The sequence below is a fragment of the Haliotis rufescens genome, unplaced genomic scaffold, assembly GCF_023055435.1.
Source record: "Haliotis rufescens isolate VD_foot unplaced genomic scaffold, xgHalRufe1.0.p SCAF_4, whole genome shotgun sequence".
Lineage (NCBI taxonomy): Eukaryota > Metazoa > Mollusca > Gastropoda > Lepetellida > Haliotidae > Haliotis > Haliotis rufescens.
In genome coordinates, this window is record NW_025964112.1 from 48423251 (window position 1) to 48445780 (window position 22530).

Here is a 22530-nt window from a genome sequence, read left to right on the forward strand (position 1 = left end):
CGGGTAGCCTAGTGGTTAAAGAGTTCGCTCGTCACGCCGAAGATCCCGGTTCGATTCCCCACATGGGTACAATGTGTGAAGCCCATTTCTGGTGTCCCCCGCCATGATATTGCTGGAATATTGCTAATAGCGGCGTAGAATTCACTCACTCACTCCGTTATCCTCTTTCTGACAAATCACCGACATGACCGAATGCATCACAAGATCCCACTGGTAGGAATGTCACAGACTGACATGACCGAATGCATCACAAGATCCCACTGGTAGGAGTGTCACAGACCGACATGACCGAATGCATCACAAGATCCCACTGGTAGGAATGTCACAGACCGACATGAGCGAATGCATCACAAGATCCCACTGGTAGGAATGTCACAGACCGACATGACCGAATACATCACAAGATCCCACTGGTAGGAATGTCACAGACTGAGATGACCGAATGCATCACAAGATCCCACTGGTAGGAATGTCACACACCGACATGACCGAATGCATCACAAGATCCCACTGGTAGGAATGTCACAGACCGACATGAGCGAATGCATCACAAGATCCCACTGGTTGGAATGTCACAGACCGACATGACCGAATGCATCACAATCCTACTGGTAGGAATGTCACAGACCGACATGACCGAATGCATCACAAGATCCCACTGGTAGGAATGTCACAGACCGACATGACCGAATGCATCACAAGATCCCACTGGTAGGAATGTCACAGACCGACATGACCGAATGCATCACAAGATCCCACTGGTAGGAATGTCACAGACTGACATGACCGAATGCATCACAAGATCCCACTGGTAGAAATGTCACAGACCGACATGGTCAATACATCACAAGATCCCACTGGTAGGAATGTCACAGACCGACATGAGCGAATGCATCACAAGATCCCACTGGTAGGAATGTCACAGACCGACATGACCGAATACATCACAAGATCCCACTGGTAGGAATGTCACAGACCGACATGACCGAATGCATCACAAGATCCCACTGATAGGAATGTCACAGACCGACATGACCGAATGCATCACAAGATCCCACTGATAGGAATGTCACACACCGACATGGTCAATACATCACAAGATCCCACTGGTAGGAATGTCACAGACCGACATGGTCAATACAGGGGCCTTGTAAGCCTGAGACGTCCGTCCTGGACCCGTCTCAGCTCTCATGAGCAACTCTCTCAACTATAACGCCCGGAAGTATGCACAACCTGACCCCTAGCTCTGTCACAAGTCCAAGCCTCTACAACAATAAACCATACTCAATGTGGCGAGCATACCAACCCATCACAGTGGCAAAGCTAATCAATCACAGGTCAACCTTTGGTCCACTATGACCACATTAACCTCTTTGGTTACAATACAGGATATAAATAATGTTCAAATATAATAATATCGCCACTGCGATCATGATCATGAAAATTAATAAAGTATGCATTGATTAGAGGTCAAATTGGTGAGATCAGCATCATCATCATCATCATCATCATCATCATCATCACGCTTGTAAGGAATGTTATGTTCGTGTCGTTACCCCAGTGAGGAAATATCCTAAGTACTCGTCTCCTTATAGCCTTGAACTGAATAGTGGGGTGTCGCTGTACCATTGTTATGTTACCAGCAAATATGATTGCCTATGTGATTGGAATAATCGTCATTATGTGTAAATAATCATGGATAGTAGAAATGGGATGCCCTAAAAGCATCGTAAGCCTCCATTATCCAAGTAACGGCCATCAGCATAGAAATCAAAGTAAAATGGGTCATTTATGAATATCCATACTGATGGAGGTGGAGGTGGACACAACAAGCATATTCAGTGTCTCATTTGGATCTGTTCATTGAAATTCAAAATAAGGGCAACCTCATTAACAAGCTGTGTGACATGATAGATGCATTCGTTTTTCCAATCGTGAATTTCCTCTTTAATGTCAAGCAAAACAGCTCCAGCGTCTGACATCTACATTTCTCAATGTACATTAGAACATTATATTTTTATAAAAGTTTATGACAGCCAATGCAGAGTTTTTCTGTCAAGGTTGTACGTTCAAAGGCCTAATAGTTAAGTCATTCCCGAAATTTTACGTTAGACATTCAGAGGCATTTAATAATATGGCATGCTGGAAGAAGAAGTGAGTGAATTTTACGCCGCTTTTAGCAATATTCCAGCAATATCACGGCGGGGGACACAAGAACTGGGCTTCACACATTGTACCCATGTCGTGAATCGAACCCGGGTCTTCGGCGTGACGAGCGAAAGCTTTAACCACTAGGCTACCCGACCGATCGAGAAGAAGAAGTGAGTGAGTGAGTACGGTTTTTACACCGCTTTTAGCTATATTCCAGCAATATCACGGCGGGGGACACCAGAACTGGGCTGCACACATTGTACCCATGTCGGGAATCGAACCCGGGTCTTCGGCGTGACGAGCGAAAACTTTAACCACTAGGCTACCCGACCGATCGAGAAGAAGAAGTGAGTGAGTGAGTACGGTTTTTACACCGCTTTTAGCTATATTCCAGCAATATCACGGCGGGGGACACCAGAACAGGGCTGCACACATTGTACCCATGTCGGGAATCGAACCCGGGTCTACGGCGTGACGAGCGAAAACTTTAACCACTAGGCTACCCGACCGATCCAGAAGAAGAAGAAATGTATTTATAATGAGCTACATACACTAGAGTATGCTGACAGCGCTACACCATTGCAGCGGTCAATGAATCAGTGTACTCTCGAATGCCATTCTCAGCTACCTGGGGAGTACACAACTAAAACTGCCTATACGTCGCTCGTAGGTTAACAGTTAACATCTCATCCTACCGGGTTTCCATTTAATCGTGGGTCAACAGAGGCATATAAAGTCATTTGCCTAGTGTGACACTACATGCAACAGGTGTTTCAGTGTGGGCATCAACTTCACATAGAGTGTTCACACCTTCTTAACCACAGGAAGTTAATTTCGAAATGAATTTTTTTTGAGTCTATGGTCCATTCATATAATTTTCATCACTATTCAAAACATCAACGCCAGAGAGTAATCGGTCTCGTATATCTACCGAAACAGATTCCATGGAGCGTAAAAGGCAAAACAGTGATGGAGATAAAATGAATGGATCACTGAAAATCAGTGATGACACTAGGTGTTCGCATAAAGGGTAAACATACCTTGCTCTACCGGTAGCACCCGCCAATCACATAATTCTATTTAAGAAATACTCATATTTGCTCTTACCCAAATAAAGCATTATGTTTTCAGTTGCGTATATTTATGGGATAGCTAAACTAAGCAATTATTAGATCATACTGTCCCTTGTGTTTGTTTATAGCCACAATCTCGTACATTGACGCAAATGAAGTATGGACTATGCGTAATATCTGTTCTCGTGATGTTCTTCGCCTTTTATCCAATGATGAAGTATAGATATCTCGATCAGTTTCTAAATATGTGATCATGAACACGCACATTTACCCGCCTACGCTGATCTACGCATCTACGTGAATTGAGCTGAGATGTTGTTTCTTGACGGGCCAATAATATGTTTAACATAAAAATTGTAAAACACCTGTTCTTGCAGATTAACCAACTAAAAATGCACGATTTGTTTTTGATAAATGCTTCATGTTTCATTGTTAAGAGTTGTACATGACGCACTGAAATCCGACACATTTCCCCGAAAAACGTCAACCAACGGTTTTACATTCTTGGAAAATGGGAGTAGAATGTCGTCATTTGCCCAGTGCTAACGTAATTGAATGCGATCCTGGATGAGTGGTTATACTCCAGTGGCTCTTTATGGCCTTGCTTCATTATGTTCAGCCACTTGTTCCCATTGGAAGAGCGCATGCAATTACCATTGTCACCCAAGGATCAATACTAGAGTAGGAGGGATTCTCCGGTTCCTGTCTGGCGTATATTCCACTCAGGTATGGGGAAGTTGCCACCCACAGCAGTAAATAATTCATAACTCAGGTAGACAGTAAATACAGGCTACAGCGGTCAATCTCACAGTTGTTCTCGCGTCAGGGTGTTTGCAGGCTTTCATCAACAACGCTGCTTTACTCTGCTGGAAACAAGTAAGAGACTTGGTTCATCACTCTAATCATTTATGCCTTTGACTTTTGATTGTCTACTTGGGGCGCGGTACTGTTTTGTCAATTTAATTCATATTACGACACTTTTCCATTCCATTGTTCAAAGTCATTGGATTTCTGTTTATTACTTTCACTCACTATAATAATGCACCCATGAAAAATATTGCAAAGCAGTTTTACGTTTTATCATATTCCTGCGTTCAGATTGTTTGGAGTTTGTAAACAAATCATGTTACCCGCACTGTACATTTCCATTTTCATTCTTGTGATCTTATTATTTGGATTACTTTTAAACACTTTTGTGCTCATGAAAGTGTATCCAGAAAATGTATTTTCAAAGTAATTTCTGTCTTCATTAATTTCTTAGAGCAACTTGTTTGAATTTATTGTCACCGGTGGGGCAGGATACGCTCACCTTTTCGCGAACTCTTAGTGATTCATTAAAAGCGACTACTGTTCGAGTCCGAATATATCAATAACATGTGTTTATGAATCACCATAAAAAACATAATCATGATATCAGGTGTTCGCGAAACGGTAAGCGTATCCTGCCCCATAGGTTGCACTCATCACAAATATAGGCGACAAAACCCTTTTCATATTCATAAGAAATTTCTGAAAGCATTGTCGTTTCCTCGATTCTGTCTGTACCATGAGTATGTGTTTATGGATCACTATCAAACAGTGATGATATCAGGCGTTCGCAAAAAGGTGAACGGATCACAAACACATGCAGAGGCTAGTCACATTTTCTACTGAAAAAAAACGGGAACATATGGTACAAGTCAAAAAAGGGAATTACATTGTGCATCATTTTAGATATTGATGCGATCCCGGATGACTGGTTATACTTAAGTTTGAGTTAAACGTCTTGGCCAATTTCCCAGTTTTGATTTTGCAAAAGCGGAAGCTATGTACTTTTTTTCATTTTCCAATATTTCAATCGGTTAATTTATTTTACAGACACAGCACCATGCAGTTTCGGCCCTCCCTCCAGGTCTGTGTTGTGTTTGCAACATTGGTATCATTGTCACAATCATTCCGCAGAGATGTCCACGAGGGGTCGGATCTTTTCAGCAGCCTGTCCTCAGTGGAAGCAAAACGGTCGACAATATTTGACAGGATGGGTCGATATTATGGGAAAAGAAGCTCAACGGAGATGGAGGGAATGAATGGTAAAATAAGGTAAGATCATGTAGACATAGAGTATTTAAAGTACAGTCGAACCCCGTTGTCTCGAACTCCTGGAGACTAGATAACTGGTTCGACCTCTCCGGGGTTTGACAAATCCTTATTACCGTCTGACCTAGCCATCAGACAACATAAGGCACAACATCGTGTATGTTATGTAAATGACATGTATATAATATTAACGGAAAGGTCCATTTCGACATATCCGGGTTAAAATAGTGATCAAGATATTGAGAGTTTGCCGGGACCGGGCTGTGAGTTCGACAAAACCGAGAATTCATCCGAGTTCACGACAACATGGTTCGGCTGTACATGTGTTTCAGTCGCGAGAAGCTCTTGGCTACCTATTCTTAGTGATTTACACACAAACGTCTGTTCCGTTGAGCAAAGCAGATTGTTACGTTGTCTATGAGACCATTTTGGTATTGTGTTGATTTGTATTCTCATTGATAACTATCAAACTCGTTATTTACGAATGAACTCTAGATCCCAAAAGAACAATACAATGTCGTAATAAAAATGCTTTAGAAATATAAATTCCTCAGCTTTGATTTCTTTCCGTTGAAGGAAACTTCTCTGTTTTGAACCGTCGCAGCCCAAGAGAGAATAATATGTCTTGAATCTCTGGCGAGCGCAAACCTTTCATTAAATAAACATCTATCAAAATATTTTCTATAACATTCCACGCATGGACGATCACTCAGTGTCATTTGTTTGTGATTCATGTCTTTGATGACGAACCGTACCAAGTTTGATTATATTGTTTTGTCTGACGGATAACACATTGGTGTACTGGTATGTAGGTTTAGCTTAAAGTTTCAAAAACAAGCAGTTGCTAGGTGCAGCAATACAAGCGACCTTAGAACAGTTCATTAGGTATTCTGAATGACTTTGCTGCTTTATGAATCAATTATCAACAGACGTTACCTTCCACGTGATCAACGTCATCGGCGGAGACAACAACGACGTGACGTATGACGCCCATGCAAAACCTACGTGTGTTTGTATCCATGTAACCCAGGGGGACAGGCCGTGGAACGCATTGGGTGGGCCTCGACCTGTTGTTCCTCAATCTTTGTCACTTTGAATCTTCTTTCAAAGCCGCAGTTTCCAATAATTCCGAGTTTTATTACACTGGCCTGTACGAAATCGAGCCTTTGTCAGGCAGACTAGTGGTCAATAGCATGATCAACAATCCCTGCCGTCGGTGTACGATGACACCCATACAGCCAAGCAAAAATATGATCGCCATCCTCGAGAACTTGGATAATGTGGACCACATTTTGTGTCCCATGTGTTCGTCATGCATATCGATGCATATGCATATCTTATGCACATACATCATGTCTACTTACTGCAAATACATATGTTTGGCATATCCAATATACAAAGTAACAACATTTTAAGCTATGCGACGAGTTCATGTACGTTATGCCTTTGTATTTAGCACTATAACTACTGTATTGTGCCGAGTGTCGGTGCAAACGGTTTCAAGTATTCTGCTACTATCTACAGGTAATTTGTGTGGCAAAATGTGTTCTTCTTTAAATGTAAGAGTCAAAAAGATGAAACACAGTTTTTCCATATTATGACCTCGCAGAATTGAAAGGCTGTACATGTATCTGCAGTTCAGCAAATTTCTAAACTTCCGAGATAATAAAAAAAAAATAATAATTTAATTTCTTTAAATTAAGCTTTAATTTTTTTCTTCATATCCGCAGAGTCCAAAGGAAAGAATAGTTTAGACCTCAATCTATGATGAAATTTTTTTTGGGGGCGGAGGTATATTTTGTCGACCTTTTTTCAAACGTTTGTCTTAAAGTTCCCTTCAAGCAAGGTTTGTAAGTGACACATACTGCCTTTTGATATTCCGCTAAAAGCTAAACCAAGGATGATCATGTGATTAACATATCCTATACGCACAGACACGTCCTGCGTTGCCTTATGATTACAAACCGTATAGGGGGATCTGTGTACATTATTTTAATTATTAAATTGCAGTTGTGTGACAGCTACGGCTCTTCTCTGTCATTTTCAAATATTAAAAGCTCATTTGACAAAAATAACTGAAGTTTGCAAAGGTTTTGCAAATTTATTATGATAAAAAACAAATTCAATGTTTTTATGTGCAAGGGTGTCCGTTTTAAATATGTCTATTTTGTTCGCATTGATGCGTTGTTTATCTAATATGTAGAAAGTTCATGTAATTTTATCTGTAATTTTATCCGTACAATTCCGACTGAAAATTGAAAATTTTCCAGGTGAAATGGTAGTGTTTTCTTAATATATATTTACAAGATTCGCCATGATAATGACTATTGAATTGTCAGAAGCGTGCCAGTTTGGGGTTCACATACTGGTTTGCGTCTTTTCTTTTACTGGTATGCCGTCCATGGCTATTATATCCGACTTTCTATGTTTTTCAAAATGAAATTGCTGTCTCTTTACATCACTCCACATAAACCAAGCATTACGACACGAATCTTGTGACGTACCATGGGTGGGCGGATTTTGTAAAGCGAAGAAATAGTTTTCGAAGGTCTAATTTGTTTTATTTCTTGAGGAAAAGTGTCAGATGACTTAAACGAGTGTAAATGAAACAAGGAAGATGGTCTAACTTAAAAACGAATACATAAGTCATTTAAACTTTAATACTATACAAGTACTTCGACCAAAAGTAGTCAATTACCACATCGGTTAGATGAGGTTCTCCTTCTATAGGCACACCTTTACATGCCATTGCTAATATTACTCTTAATGTTATAAATAGGCCTCTGTACACTACGGAAGAAATGCGGGAGCTGGTGTCTGGTTCTCCAAGACTTCTTGCAGGAATCATCAGAGGGTACATTGACCGAAATGGTAAGGTTCGCAAAATGACACATAGATCCGTGCTACACGATATATTGTTATAAAATAAGATATATTTCACAGATGTTTTATATATTCGTTTGGAAGCAGAATATCAAATATCATTGATAACCAAACACTGATACATTTGTTATGAGCCAGATTTATATTTCTCATACCTTTTCTTTACATCATGGCATCATGTTATTTAATATATTAAACAAATAATGAAACTGTGAAACAGAAATACTTTAATGATATACGTTGATGACTTAGGATGACATTTGATCAGATTGCATAGGCTTGATAGGTAAAACTATAACGAATAACGATTGAGATATATCGACATCCGATATGCCAGTGTTTAATGTATTGGAAATATTTCACATTTCATCTCTATAGAAGAACGCTATTAAAGCCATTATGCAGATGCTTCTATTAGGTTCAGACCTTTTAGGGAGCTGGTTTATTTTAGACAAAATACAATTGCAGACAGTGCTTCAAGACATATAATTTGTTATGCGGGAGAAGCCAAAGATTTTTATTTACCCACAGAACACTATCATTCTTAACATCCATTTAAGACGTTTATGTTTTTGTAAGACCTGAGGAAATATTTGCCCCTGTGTTTTCGGAAAGACGTTTTTAAGCCTTGGCTAGGCATTAAAAAGTTGGAAAAACATAAAGACATAAAACTGTTATAGATAGTAACTTGTTTATTGTTTGTAACGACGTTTCGGGGCTAGTTCTTGACCCTTCATCATCAGTATTCATCTGACGGAGAGGCAAGAAGTAGCCCTGAAACGTTTTACAAACAAAAAAGTAAAAAAGTTTAAAAAAATTATAGATGGATGGATGTCATCTATTTGATCAACAAATTAGCCTTATTGATTTGTCAGCATCACACCCAACCCCTTGGGTTTGACAAAATTTGTAAACGTCTTTGAGATGCGGTGGGTAGCCTAGTAGTGAAAGCGTTCCCTCGTTACCCCGAAGCCAAGGTTCGATTCCTTATTTGGGTACAATGTGGGAAGGCCATTTCTGGTGCCCATGTCGGGATGTTCCTGGTATATTCCTAAAAGCGGCGTAAAACCATACTTATTCACTCGAGCTGCGTCATTTGAGCTTTCCTCCCATAAAAATTGACAAGCCCTGATACATCTGAGACACTGTTAAAAGAAGAGTTAACGTAAGCTGATACTCTCAATCACTATCTGATTACTTTGCATGATTTAACAAATACGTTTCTTCTCAGGTGATGACTTGATCGACGAAGAAGAGATGGCGCAGCTGAAGAAGAGAATTCAGTACCAGTAGGATCGTGAAGCCTGTTTTGTTAGAACTGTTACATTGGGTAGAAACAGCACGATAACACTTATCTACAAACTATCACAGAATGGTGCTACGCATTTCAACAAATGACATCATGGATTCTTTGAGGATTTATATTGTATTTCGACCATCACATGCAAAGTATGCGTACAATGATGCCGTATTCATTCGTACAGACGGTGTTGTGAACACACCTTGAAGTCTTTCTTTTCTCCTATCATGCAAATAAATGACTATTTTCCTAATATATTGGTTTATTTGTCTATTTTGAATATACTCGTGGGTGATTTCAAATTTTAAAAATAAGTTTTTACATCAAAAATGAAAACGTATGATATATGCGGTAAAAACTAAGTTAACGTGATGTGTCGTTGGGGCCCCGAGGCTCGTCAAGCCAAATGCCCGGGGGCTCTCACTCAGTCACTCACACTGAAAAATGTTGATCTTATTGACAGCATGAAGTCACTGTGGTTTATCACTACATGTATATTACACAATTAACCTTAACTCGATCGACTCCATTTATAACTGTTACCTTATAGTCTCGATATACTATCGATTAATGTAAAATTGAATATCCGCTTCTATCGCACTACGGTTAATTCAATGATTTTAGATGGTCACCAGGTCGACGAAACCTTACTGCATACTGGTATATACACTTACTAACGATATTGTTTGTTGCTCTATCAGACAAATTACAAACCTATACCTTAAAGGTTGAAGCCGGGTGGTCTAGATCGTCCGCCCGGAGAGCGGAAGGTTGTTTGTTCGATACCCTGGCCGCACCCTGGGTACCCTGCCTGGGGGTAAAACGGGGAATGACCGGCTCAGAGTATGCAGTCCCTGAGTGGTGTGTCCATGTAGTGAGTGAGTTTGGTTTAACGCCGCTTTTAACAGTATTCCAGTTATATCGCGGCGTGTCAGCTTAATGCTGGAGGAGATGCCCGATGCGATGCAGATCTCAGACGTTTACCACTTCGGTGAAACCCACGAGCACGGGTATGGTGCTGACAAACCTAGAAACATAATCGGGGCGAACTGGGATTCGAACCCATAATCATAGGTTTCCGGCGTACCCAAGGGACGCAACTCTGCACAGCGAATCGCGGCGCCTTAGACGACTGGGCCACCCGTGCCCCCCAGTTATACGGGATGAGATGAAGCCGAGATTATGTGAAATCGGGTTTAATGTTTCGTTCAAGATTATTGCGTTTATATAGCGACGGACATGCACGTGTGTTTGTGCATGCTTGTGCTAGTCCGTACATATGCCGGTTTTATAGTGCTAGCCCACTGAGATATCATGGATACTCCGAACCGACCAGCCCTTGTTTTATTCCATTAATGCCGAGCGTCAGGCAGAGTAATAACATTACCATCTTTTAGCGTCTTCTGGTGACGTTCAACAGGTCAGGGTATCGAACAACCGACCTTCCGCTCTCTGGGCAGACGCTCTATCCACTTGGTTATGGAGGAGGTCACAATAATATGAACTATGGTTAGGTAATTTGACTTGGTAAAGCACTGCATGACATTTCCGTTGTTATGGTTACCGGATATATTTGTGTTCGATATATCAGTCGTTTTTGCCATCGTTGCGTGGCGGCCAGTGCTTAAGGACGCTGAAGTTCCTTGCTTCAGTGTTGTCAGCACAATGACCGTGCTCATTGGTTTTACCAAAGAGATAAACGATCAGGTTCATGCACTTAATATATGCCGAACTTCCTCACATACCGTTTAGCCAATCTCACACGCCTACTAAAGGTGGAGGCGAGATGTAAACAATTTGAACTTCCAAACGAGCAATACATTTCATCACGAAGGGTCCTAAATCAAGGTTATTGTAATTGACGTTCATAAATGATCATTCATAAATGATGATATATTGTTATTGATGTGATACATCATTACGACAATTGACTCTGTTTGTTTTCAAAATAGTTCGGTGTTTGGATTATTCTTAAAAATTATATCAATTAAGTTCACGCCATTGCGATTATACTGTTTTCCATTGCCCTTAGTCAATGTTCGTTGAAGTGTTGCCAATGTAATCATTAACTTCTCTTAATACTGCGAACCATTGTTTAAAATGATCGCTAAGCAAATGTCAATTTGACCAGGGCTAAGGGGCCGACTATTGATAATTGTGGTAGGGTGTGGTGTGGGGTATGGTTGAATTTTTAGGGTACTGTTTAAAAACATATATACTTCCCAAAGGTCAGGGAAGCATATTGTCAGATTTGTTCTCAAGTAGTATGGCGTGAAGCACGTATGTGCTTTTGTATGTGTTCGCGGTTTTAATATAGTCCACTCTGGTTAAACCAAACTCTGTTATATCGAAATATCAATTCTCCCAGATCCAAGTCAATCCCGATCGCCACCCCAAGTGATATGGAACCTGTTTTGTGTTTTGTGGGCTCCAAGCATGAGTGAATGTTATCTTACCATTAAGGAAGCATCTAATTTAATATGGACAGATGGAAGTAAATAATCTCAAGTCGCATCCTTTAGTATGACCTTTTTTTCCAACAGTCGAAGGGAAGAATTAAGATTAATGCCCATTCTACAACCACCGTCCGAGCCAACGCATTAATCTCTTGGCTACCTCACAGTGCCACTGAAGGACCAGTGGCTCGGGTCCGCCTCCGTTGTCTGGTGGTAGAGCATCCGCCCGGCTTGATCCCCGGTGGCGTCATACCGAAAGACGTTAAAACATTAAGGGGCTAAAACAAGGGCTGGTCAGCTCGGAGTTAGTACACTGTGTCTGAGTGGGGTATTCATGTTAAACTGCGACATGGTATCTCAGTGGGCTAGCACTGCAAAATCGGTATCAGTCCGGACTAGTACAAGCAGCCACACACACACACACACACACACACACACACACACACACACACACACACACACACACACACAGTGCGTGCACGTCGCGAAATAAGTGCACTAATCTTGGACGCGACGTTAACCCAATTTCATCTCACCTCACCAATGGCTCGGGGTATACGTCCATCAGATAACGGAGGATATAGGGTCATCTGCCCTTAACGAATCAACCAAAGCCTTGGCAACAAACTCCAACCCACTTTACAGGAGAGAAAAATATATGAACGAGTAGACTATTCTTCATATTGCCTCTTTAGGCGGTCCTCGAAAATATAGAAACGTTTTTGTTTGACAATCGCAAAATGAGTCATCGCCCGGCAGGTGATTGCCACTTAGAGTTATTTATATGAATTATTAACGACATCGCACTGTATAATGTCGCGTTGCTAAGGACCGGTCGTAAACGAACAAAACAATGCCAATCAAACTGAAGCATAAATGATATTTCTCCATAAACCAAATCACCCGATCACCATGTTCTCTATAGAATAGCATCAGTCACTACTGACATATAACAAACACTCATGATATCATTTTCAGTTAATGGTAATGTATGATTTCATTAAACTATTCAATGACCTCACTATGGATGGCCTCACCAACGTCATCAAACATTGTACGGCGTCAACTGCTTCAAACGTTTTGGAAAATTATCATTCTTGGTTCTAACTAGTGTTTATTTCGCACATATAGTTTAGTACACGTCTATAGATATCGGTTTGCATAATTCAACGAAATTAACTGATAAACTGTAAATATGATTACTGAACGAAATAACGGAACAGCTCCCTAGGAAGGCTCAACTTTCTTTTCTATCCAACGGTCACATGAGATTGTTTGTCAGTGTAGTGTTCAGGCCAGATGCTTCGCACTTAACTAAACTGCCGGACAAAAGAAAGTATACATATATGTTTGATAGAGGCTAAAATGTAACAAACTAAAAATAGTTATTCCATGATGATGTATTCGATACGGGTATCAAAGGCGATATTACATGCCTCATAGCTATGAGCATCTCACAACAGTGGACGTGCATGGAGGTCGCAATTACACACTACAAACAAATTAATTGTGATTTTTTAAGGGTATACTTTCTTTTGCCAGGCAGTTTATCTTCAAAAAACTAATGGGCGTTTGGGTAGCCTATTTGTTGTACGAATTCGATTCCCAAAAATATGTGAAGTCCATTTCCGGTGTCCCCCATCCCATCCACTTTCTCTCACTCACTCACTCACTCTACCACGCACTTACTATTTCATCAGGAGGATTATCGCAGGTTGTCCGTTGCCTAAAATAGCACATTAACATTATTGCAGAGTTACGCCCCTTTAACCGTACTAGGATACGCCTAGAATCAAACAATTTGCCCTAGTAATGACCCTTCCCTGCACCATACGTACCCTATTACTAGTTAATGTTAACGACCTCTGCGTGCTTGGGATTTTGTACGAGTTGCAATGTACAAGAAGTACTCTCCCGCGAGAATTCCGGGTAGGATTATAGCAATTCCAAGAAATCTGTGCTTTTGCAGGAGACGTCTGAATGGATCAGGCGGCCAGGCTGGGTAACTTGGTTGATTGCATGTTATCGTATCCTAATTAAGTGGATGGATGCTGATGTCAAACTCAGACTCCATTATTAACAGACAGCCGTCTTATATTTGGAATATTGTGTGGCGTTAAACAACAAACAAACACACGAATCCAAAGTAAACTACGGTTATAACGAACTCGAAGAGACCACTAATTTTAGTTCGTTATAACCGGCGTTGGTAATGAGCATATATACAGCATATACAGCATATATACAGCATATATACAGCAAATGGACGGTAGCAAAATTAAAGAGTTCGTTTTAACCCTCAATTCGTTATAAGTGTGTTCGTTATAAACGTAGTTTACTATACTCACTGGCAGTTTCACAGTAAACAATAATGAAGTCTGAATTTTCATGTGTATGTTTTTTTCTTTTGTCCGGCTGTTTATCTTAATTCAATAATGGGTGGTTGGGTAGCCTTCTTGTTAAGTTAGTTCCATTTCCAACAATAGATGAAGCCTATTTCTGGTGTCATCCTCCGTGATATTGCTGGACTGATTGTAACGGCGGCGTAACACCTCACTCACTCACTCACTCACTCACCGACTCACTCACTCACTCACTTCGCCCTAACCATGTCTCTAGGTTTCTCAGCACTATACCCGTGCTCATGGGTTTCACCAAAGTGGTAAACGTCTTAGACCTGCTTTCCTCCCAAAGTATGCTTGCACGCCGTGATATAACTGGAATACGGTAAAAAGCAGCGGTAAACCCAACTCACTCAATCACTCACTAATATTTCAATACAGACAAAAAAAAAACAGTTTCACATACAAAATGTTTATTTCTTGTTGGGGACTGAATAAATGCGACATTTGTTATTTACATTTCAGCCATGTTGACTTTATACACAGTCCCCTTCCATCGGTGATGGTTCCACTGTTGCCATGGGTAAATACATTAACATATTCTTGCACAAACAAACTATTGTCGAGACACAACTGACATGCGAAATAGTGTATAGTGAGAAATTAATCTGTTCCGAGTCTCTTATCAATTAATGAAATATCAGGAGAGTTGTTTAACCGTGGTGTGCAATGAGTACAAATTCTGCCCCAGGATAAGCTTGTATTTACTCGCAGAGAGCGTGACGTCGTTGCCTGATGGAACTATGGCCCCTCGCTATAACATTCACATCAGTCCTTCTCCGCTGAGCTCACTCACACTGACAAGTCCATCACCTGGAACGAAGAGCAGAACAGTCAAACCACAACAATAGAGACCCAAGAGATATCCTGGTATATGTCTCTGCAAATCCCAAGATCTCGCGATATTGATGCGTGTATCTGGCACAATGGTAACGAAATATTCATTAAAACTAGTTACTCAAACATAACGAGGTGTAGTTGTCATGTATACTGGGGTGGGGGGGGGGTGGGGGGGTGGGGTGGTGGTGGTGGTGGGGGGGGTGGTGGTGGTGGGGGGGGGGGGGGGGCAAAAAAAAATATACCGAGTTTGTTTTTATTCAACTGAATAAGAATCTCTCATTTATGCGACAGTTTGCAAAAAGTGATCTTATTCAGACACAGATTTAAGATCTTCATTAAAATCTCGAACGGATTCTTACTATGTTTCCAGTGTGTGAATCAGACATTAAATATATTCCCTGATTATACATATTCCCTGTAACATATATAAGAAAAACAACTTCACAATTTACAGTAAAGATTATTTCTAAATAATACTGGATATAGATGGTCGTAAATAATATATTATATATTATGACACTATATTATGGTACATGGTCTTTCATCCTATTAGTATTCTTATTACTATTAGCATAAGTGTTAAAACCTGCGGTAAACCAAAATATAATCGAAAAAATACTTTCTATAATCATAAGAAATATCTCCTATGTGCCATTTTAAGATTCTGACTATATAGTGAATCACTATCAATTAGTGATTATACCAAGTGTTCGCGAAAAGGTGGCACCGTCACAAACGCATGCAAAGGAAAGTCAAAAGTTCGCTTGAACAAAATGAAGAAAAAACATGGCAACATATGATGGTACAAGTCAAAATAAGGAACTGCATCAGAGATTAGTTTTGTCACCGATGCGTCAAATTTGGAAAGTTTTGTACATAATCGTATATAGCTCTTTGGAATGTTCGTAGACACAGCATGCTCATGATCAATTGTACTTTAGAAGTTGCAAAATGTAGACGCCAAAAACTGGAGCTGCTTCAATATTACTTGACATAAAGGGAAAGTTGACTGACTATTAGAAAGTAAAATATAAGCGGCAAATCTTTATTAAAAGCAGAGTCCACTGTGCGATTCTGACTATATCATGAGCATGTGTTGATGAATCACTATCAAATAGTGATGACACTAGGTGTTCGCGAAAAGATGAGCGTATCCTGCCCCATCACATCTTCCCGAGGCAGGGGAGTTAACTGACTATATAAAAGTCCAGTTTCCACCCTTGCCGAACTAGTCTGGAATTCCGGTGTTACATTTTGGCTGGACAAACGAGTCTATGCATAGTCCAATCAAAATCGAGTAAAGAATTGTGACATAACTCGTAATAGCCTTTGGTGAAGCTACCACCGAGCAACGAAATTCCAGACTAGTTCAGCAAGGGTGGAAACTGGACTTCTATAGTCAGTTAACTCCCTTGCATCAGGATGATGACCCCATCAAGCCAGTTCCCTCTTGTAATACAGTCTCGTGGAGAGTTTTTTGTCACACTGGAAGGGAATTATCTATACTGACGATCATTAAACGATAACAGATCAAGGATATACCTGAAGCTAATTATAAACTTCTTTCCCAAATTCCCTTGCCCAATCCGCGCGGAAATACCAATGCATATGCACACAAAAACTGTTCAGCAAGAAGGTGAGCACAATTGGTGCCCATGGGGATGCCTACTTCTTTCCTAAACGTCCTATCACCTAATTTCCTAATGGCGTCATCTATGAGGAAGTCCAGCATTTCAGATTGTTTTCTCAGCAAACTCTAGATGTTTAACTCTCGAGTTTAACAAATTGTTCTGAAACTCCCCCATCATTCTTCCACTTTTCTCATTTCTATCACTGTAAAATACATAGGACAGTTTTCGCCTAATAATAAGAAGGGAGGAAGGAAGGAAGTTGCGACAATAAATGAAATGTTAAAACCTGCCCTAACTTCAGCTTCAGACACAACCTTGTTGTGTTATAACTCCAAAAAACACACTAGTACATCAATGAAATGCATAAAGAAACGTTTACTGCACAGAAATACAAAGACTAATTTAACACAAGCATCACTCAGAATTAAGTGTTCAGCGGTCCCTTTGACCGCGCTACGAACAGTAACGGGAACGTGGAATCCATTACGTTTTCCCCATAAGTGTAGCAATACATGTTACCCGAGTCGCAGATCGCATTACATCCAGGACAGTGTGAACACCTACATGCTTAATATGGTTTAAAATAAGTTAGTAACAAAATCGTTATCCCAGTGTTTACCCAGCCTGTTAATTCTGAAACTTAGTGTTTGTTTTGAATTCAAACTTAAAAGGCTTTTCCTTTGGACAAAAGTCTTTCATTGGCATTTCACTTGACCTTTCTCAGGGGTAGTCACCTAAATAGTTTAATACACCTTCTGAAAACGCAGAGGACACAACTGAAACTGCTTGTCATTGCTATCAATGTTTCCGATATGGCACCGTAATGCTATTATCAAGGGGGAAATTGATTATTGTGGTGAATCAAAACCTGAACGTCAAACAATTATGGATGGCCTGTTCTGTCTCGTTCATGTATTTTCTGGCAATGAAAATAATCTATGAGATCCATAATTCGTTTATTGCCGTTAGTTCCGCGTGGAATATTTGATCAACGTGACCACGTATCAAGTGCCTAAGGTTTTTATTTGACAAAAGAAATATTAAAGGGAAGGCTATAGCGAAAATGGAGTTCATGATTTACTATGGGTCTATGTAAGAAAAGGGTACTCGATTTGGTTTCCGAGGTGAACGTGTTCTTTAATTTCTTTAAAGAGGTACTGTGAATTCACAGTATATCTTTTTCTGCAGAGCTATTCAAAGCTATATTGAAATCATGCTTCTTTTTCGTTATGTCTTTCTATATATCAGTCAAGGTACGTTTTTAGGGGAAAGGGTGGCACGGGTGGTCCAGTCGCCTAAGGCGCCGCAATTCGCTGTGCAGAGTTGCGTCCCTTGGGCACGCCAGAAACCTATGATTATGGGTTCGAATCCCGGTTCGCCCCGATTATGTTTCTAGGTTTGTCAGCACCATACCCGTGCTCGTGGGTTTCGCCGAAGTGGTAAACGCCTAAGACCTGCATCACTTCGGGCTTTCCTCCCACATTAAGCTGACACGCCGCGATATAACTGGAATACTGTTAAAAGCGGCGTTAAACCCAACTCACTCACTCACTCACTCACTTTTTGGGATAGATTACCCTGGGCTAATAAGCCTCATCATTGTAGAAGAAACTTTATCGAAAGCCTTTTTTCATCTAAGGAGGTTAAAGGGATATAACACGTCAACGCCAGATAATATCCAGTCACGATTTTCAGCCGAAACAAACTAGAAAGGCAAAGTAGAGATAAAAGGTATTTGAACGGAAAGTCAGTGATGACACCAGCTGTTTCGAAAATAGTAAGCATGTCCTGCCCTGCTGTTGCATCCGCCAGTCACTCAATTTCCATAAAAAAGTAAGGGTTTGTTTTTTGCCTGACGCCGCACAACAGTTCTCCTGCCATGCGACGGCGGTCTGTAAATAAAGCAGACAATCAAGTGATGGGCCAGACAACTTCAGTGACAATACAGTGCATTAACTGATCATAGGACGTTATGTGGCTTTAACTCGTTTGCTCCTTAGCAGGAACCATTGACGCAACGCTATGAATGTAAGGAGAACAAATTGGACGTTAACTCGTTTGCTATTACAGGAGAAGCCATTGACTAAACCGCAGAGAAGGTTAAGAGAACTTATTAGACGTTAACTCGTTTTTTTATTACAGGAGGAAATATTGACTACACCGCAGAGAAAATAGACATGAAAGTTTCAGCTTACCATTTGTATCAATGAAGTTCCGAACAAACCTCTGTGCCAAGTTTGGCTGTGAAGAAATCATAGCTGCCAAATCCTCCACCGTTGTTAGTGCCCTTTAAGTAGAACGTGATTAAGATCACTGTACATAGAGATGTAACAATTATTTAAAAACTAGTTCCCACTATTTTTATCGGCGGGAAAGGCACCGGCTATTTAATTTTCTGCCCCAATTGCAAATCCTCATCGAATGCCGTTTAAACCTTATTTAAATTATCTTCAGAACATTTATATATATATGTCAATGTACATAAAAGTGCATTACAAATAGTTCTAAACCTTTTTTGTAGGGACGGAGACCGTTTAACTGCAAATCTTCTTCAAACTCCCATCTAAACTTGGCTCCAACGTACGATAATACATTAGATTAAATCTCACCTTTCATATCCTCCATTTGAATCCCTTTTTCCATACCCAACTGACATTCTGTCTAAGACGGACCGCAGCGACCTGGAAGGAATTCTCTTTCCATAGTTTAAAGGCATTCGGTCGAGTGTAGAACTTCTCTTTTCTCTATCAGCATCTGTTCCTAACTCCTCGTTCGAATCAACAAGGGAGATAACAGTGGCGATCGTGAGGGCAAGTATGATCTTCATAGCTTCAATACCTCTGCCTGAAAGAATGAGACAATATGTTTTTGATCAATAATACTCTTCGGCGTCTGGGATTTAGCGCGTAGGCAAATGATCTACCAATATAAGATTAGACGTTATCATAAAAACAAAGGAATACAAGTGGGCAGCGTGTATAATTAAGGAACCTTTGAAAGGATGGCTTTTATTTTGTAAAATGATACTTGCTCAGTTATTGGTTCATGAAGCTGAAAATTGAATATCATAGTGTTCCGTTTCATGTTTAACACGCATCAGTATCTAATAACAGAAAATAGAATAATGAGTGTGAGTATGTGTTCTTTGGGAATTAATACGTAATATTGTTTTCGAGTAAATGCCCTTACGTGTAGGTATTTCGTTTCTTGAAAGATTATTTATGGAGTGGTGTGATCATTTTTTTAATCCGATTCCGTTATACAGCTCACGAAACAAGATACGTTCGTGTTTTGCCATCGCACTATGCGTTCTTGACTTCAAAAAGTGGCATGCATTGTAGGTAAATGAGGTAACGAGCGTAGTTCTCATCTTGTGTTACTCTAGACGTACAAAAAAGCATCGTTAACGCCAAACTGATAAAAGAGTTGAGGATGGACTTGGTATTTTTCAGCGGATCCTGGTTATACGAGTTAGGTCTCCCTACACAACCGAGTCACCTTGGTTCATATGATCTGGCTACGTGACCTGTGGCTCTTTAAACCGCCGTCACCCGAGTTCACCTGATCGGCGAATTCAGGCTTCGTGATCTGTGGCTCTTTAAACCGCCGAGTTACTCGACTCCACCTGACCAGCGGATCCTGGCAACGTGAACTGTGGCTCTTTAAACCGCCGAGTTACTCGAGTCCACCTGACCAGTGGATCCTGGAAACGTGATCTGTGGCTCTTGAAACCGCCGCCACCCGAGTTCACCTAATCGGCAAATTCAGGCTTAGTGATCTGTGGCTCTTTAAACCGCCGAGTTACTCGACTCCACCTGACCAGCGGATCCTGGCAACGAGAACTGTGGCTCTTTAAACCGCCGAGTTACTCGAGTCCACCTGACCAGCGGATCCTGGAAACGTGAACTCTGGTTCTTGAAACCGCCGTCACCCGAGTTCACCTGATCGGCAAATTCAGGCTTAGTGATCTGTGGCTCTTTAAACCGCCGAGTTACTCGACTCCACCTGACCAGCGGATCCTGGCAACGAGAACTGTGGCTCTTTAAACCGCCGAGTTACTCGACTCCACCTGACCAGCGGATCCTGGCAACGAGAACTGTGGCTCTTTAAACCGCCGAGTTACTCGACTCCACCTGACCAGCGGATCCTGGAAACGTGAACTGTGGCTCTTGAAACCGCCGTCACCCGAGTTCACCTGATCGGCAAATTCAGGCTTAGTGATCTGTGGCTCTTTAAACCGCCGAGTTACTCGAGTCCACCTGACCAGCGGATCCTGGCAACGTAATCAATGACTCTATAGACCGCCGAGTTACTCGAGTCCACTTGACCAGCGGATCCTTGCAACGTGATCTATGGCTCTTTAAACCGTCGAGTCATGCTGGTCCACCTGACCAGCGGATCCTGCCTAAATGAGTCAACCAGGTCCACCTGGGCGGGTCCTGACTTATTATTGTTTGCATGTTGTGAAATGATATCTAATGATGGTCACCAAAAGCACGCCAGTACTCTAGCACAACACCGACGCCTTCTACATCGAGCACATCTATTGATTTTACGGCAGACTCTTTTAGATCGGTCCTCACACTGACAACGGACTAAAATCTTCCAAAAACTACAAGAATCCATTGACATCAGGAGAACCGTGACCAGGGAACCTATCTGCCTAGTGCTTGGGACTTATTGCTTTGATCTTTGTCGGTGCTATTTACCTAGCTGGATTCAGTTTGCCCTTTGCTATGTCCATTCTTTCACCAATCAGTGCTAATTACCCCCAGTTTGCCCTTTGCTATGTCCATTCTTTCACCAATCAGTGCTAGTTACCCCCAGTTTGCCCTTTGTTATGTCCATTCTTTCACCAATCAGTGCTAATTACCCCCAGTTTGCCCTTTGCTATGTCCATTCTTTCACCAATCAGTGCTAGTTACCCCCAGTTTGCCCTTTGCTATGTCCATTCTTTCACCAATCAGTGCTAGTTACCCCCAGTTTGCCCTTTGTTATGTCCATTCTTTCACCAATCAGTGCTAATTACCCCCGGCTTCCCGTTTGCCTAGTGTCCATTACCTATTAGTTATCTACGATATCTTAAGTACTGGCTTCCATACCTTCAGCGCTAATTACTCTAAAGTGTTGGCTTCCATTGTCTATTGCTAATCACCTATCAGCGCCAATCATATGTTGGCTTCCCTTGTTAGTTTCTACACTTTGTTATTTTCCAACTTTTGTTATCTTATTAATTTTGTTGTCCTTGCATGTACATATATACTGAACCGCAAAAGAAAGGTCACACCAAGTATCATTGCATGAAAACTTGTCATCTAAATATCTGGGTATTTTTTGTCAAAGTTTCTCAAATTTAACATTACCTTGACCGGAAAAATGAAATTTGATGATAGAAAAACCAAAGCAGATGACAATAAAATCGATCGCCCAAATGCATCACGACAACGGCCATGGTAAACCCGATGCACGTGAGTTCCGTGCAAATTGAAATGCACATGCGTTCCCCCATTTCTTGCCCTATAAAAATCCACCTAGATCGGATTACATTCATTCGTTATTGAATTGCTACCACATGCCAAGATTGACAAGAAATCAGCGACACCAAGCCCTTGGACGATTGCAAGCTGGGCAAACCGCCCGGCAAGTAGCCAAAGAATTTCAAGTCCACGTAAGGACCATATGCAGGCTCCAGCAACGGTACCAGACCACCGACACTAC

General features: G+C 41.0%; 2 protein-coding genes across 5 annotated transcripts in view; one reads left to right on the plus strand and one right to left on the minus strand.

Annotated features, from left to right (window-relative positions):
* Nucleotides 1-3942: 3942 nt before the first annotated feature.
* On the plus strand, nucleotides 3943-9736 carry LOC124152834. The gene is made up of 4 exons (XM_046525886.2): nucleotides 3943-4100; nucleotides 5082-5303; nucleotides 8080-8171; nucleotides 9415-9736. Exons 2-4 carry the CDS (start codon nucleotides 5092-5094, stop codon nucleotides 9474-9476), a joined length of 366 nt encoding a protein of 121 aa, XP_046381842.1. The 5' UTR covers nucleotides 3943-4100; nucleotides 5082-5091; the 3' UTR covers nucleotides 9477-9736.
* A 5001-nt stretch (nucleotides 9737-14737) lies between these two features.
* LOC124151700 overlaps nucleotides 14738-22530 on the minus strand; it is a 63719-nt gene continuing 55926 nt past the window's right edge. For all 4 annotated transcript variants that reach the window (XM_046524308.2, XM_046524293.2, XM_046524300.2 and 1 more), the window contains exons 2-4: nucleotides 19422-19656; nucleotides 19008-19099; nucleotides 14738-15154 (exon numbers count right to left, since the gene is read on the minus strand). In XM_046524308.2, the coding sequence (XP_046380264.2) occupies nucleotides 15105-15154; nucleotides 19008-19099; nucleotides 19422-19639 (360 nt within the window). In that variant the 5' untranslated portion in view covers nucleotides 19640-19656 and the 3' untranslated portion in view covers nucleotides 14738-15104. The remainder of the gene's footprint in view (nucleotides 15155-19007; nucleotides 19100-19421; nucleotides 19657-22530) is intronic.

What these genes read in the sequence shown, in the direction of transcription:
- LOC124152834 (XM_046525886.2), top strand. Translation starts at nt 5,092, where the DNA reads ATGCAGTTTCGGCCCTCCCTCCAGGTCTGTGTTGTGTTTGCAACATTG. An exon ending in GGAATGAATGGTAAAATAAG is followed by an intron (nt 5,304 to 8,079) that starts GTAAGATCATGT and finishes TGTTATAAATAG; the next exon opens with GCCTCTGTACACTACGGAAG. An exon ending in AGGGTACATTGACCGAAATG is followed by an intron (nt 8,172 to 9,414) that starts GTAAGGTTCGCA and finishes GTTTCTTCTCAG; the next exon opens with GTGATGACTTGATCGACGAA.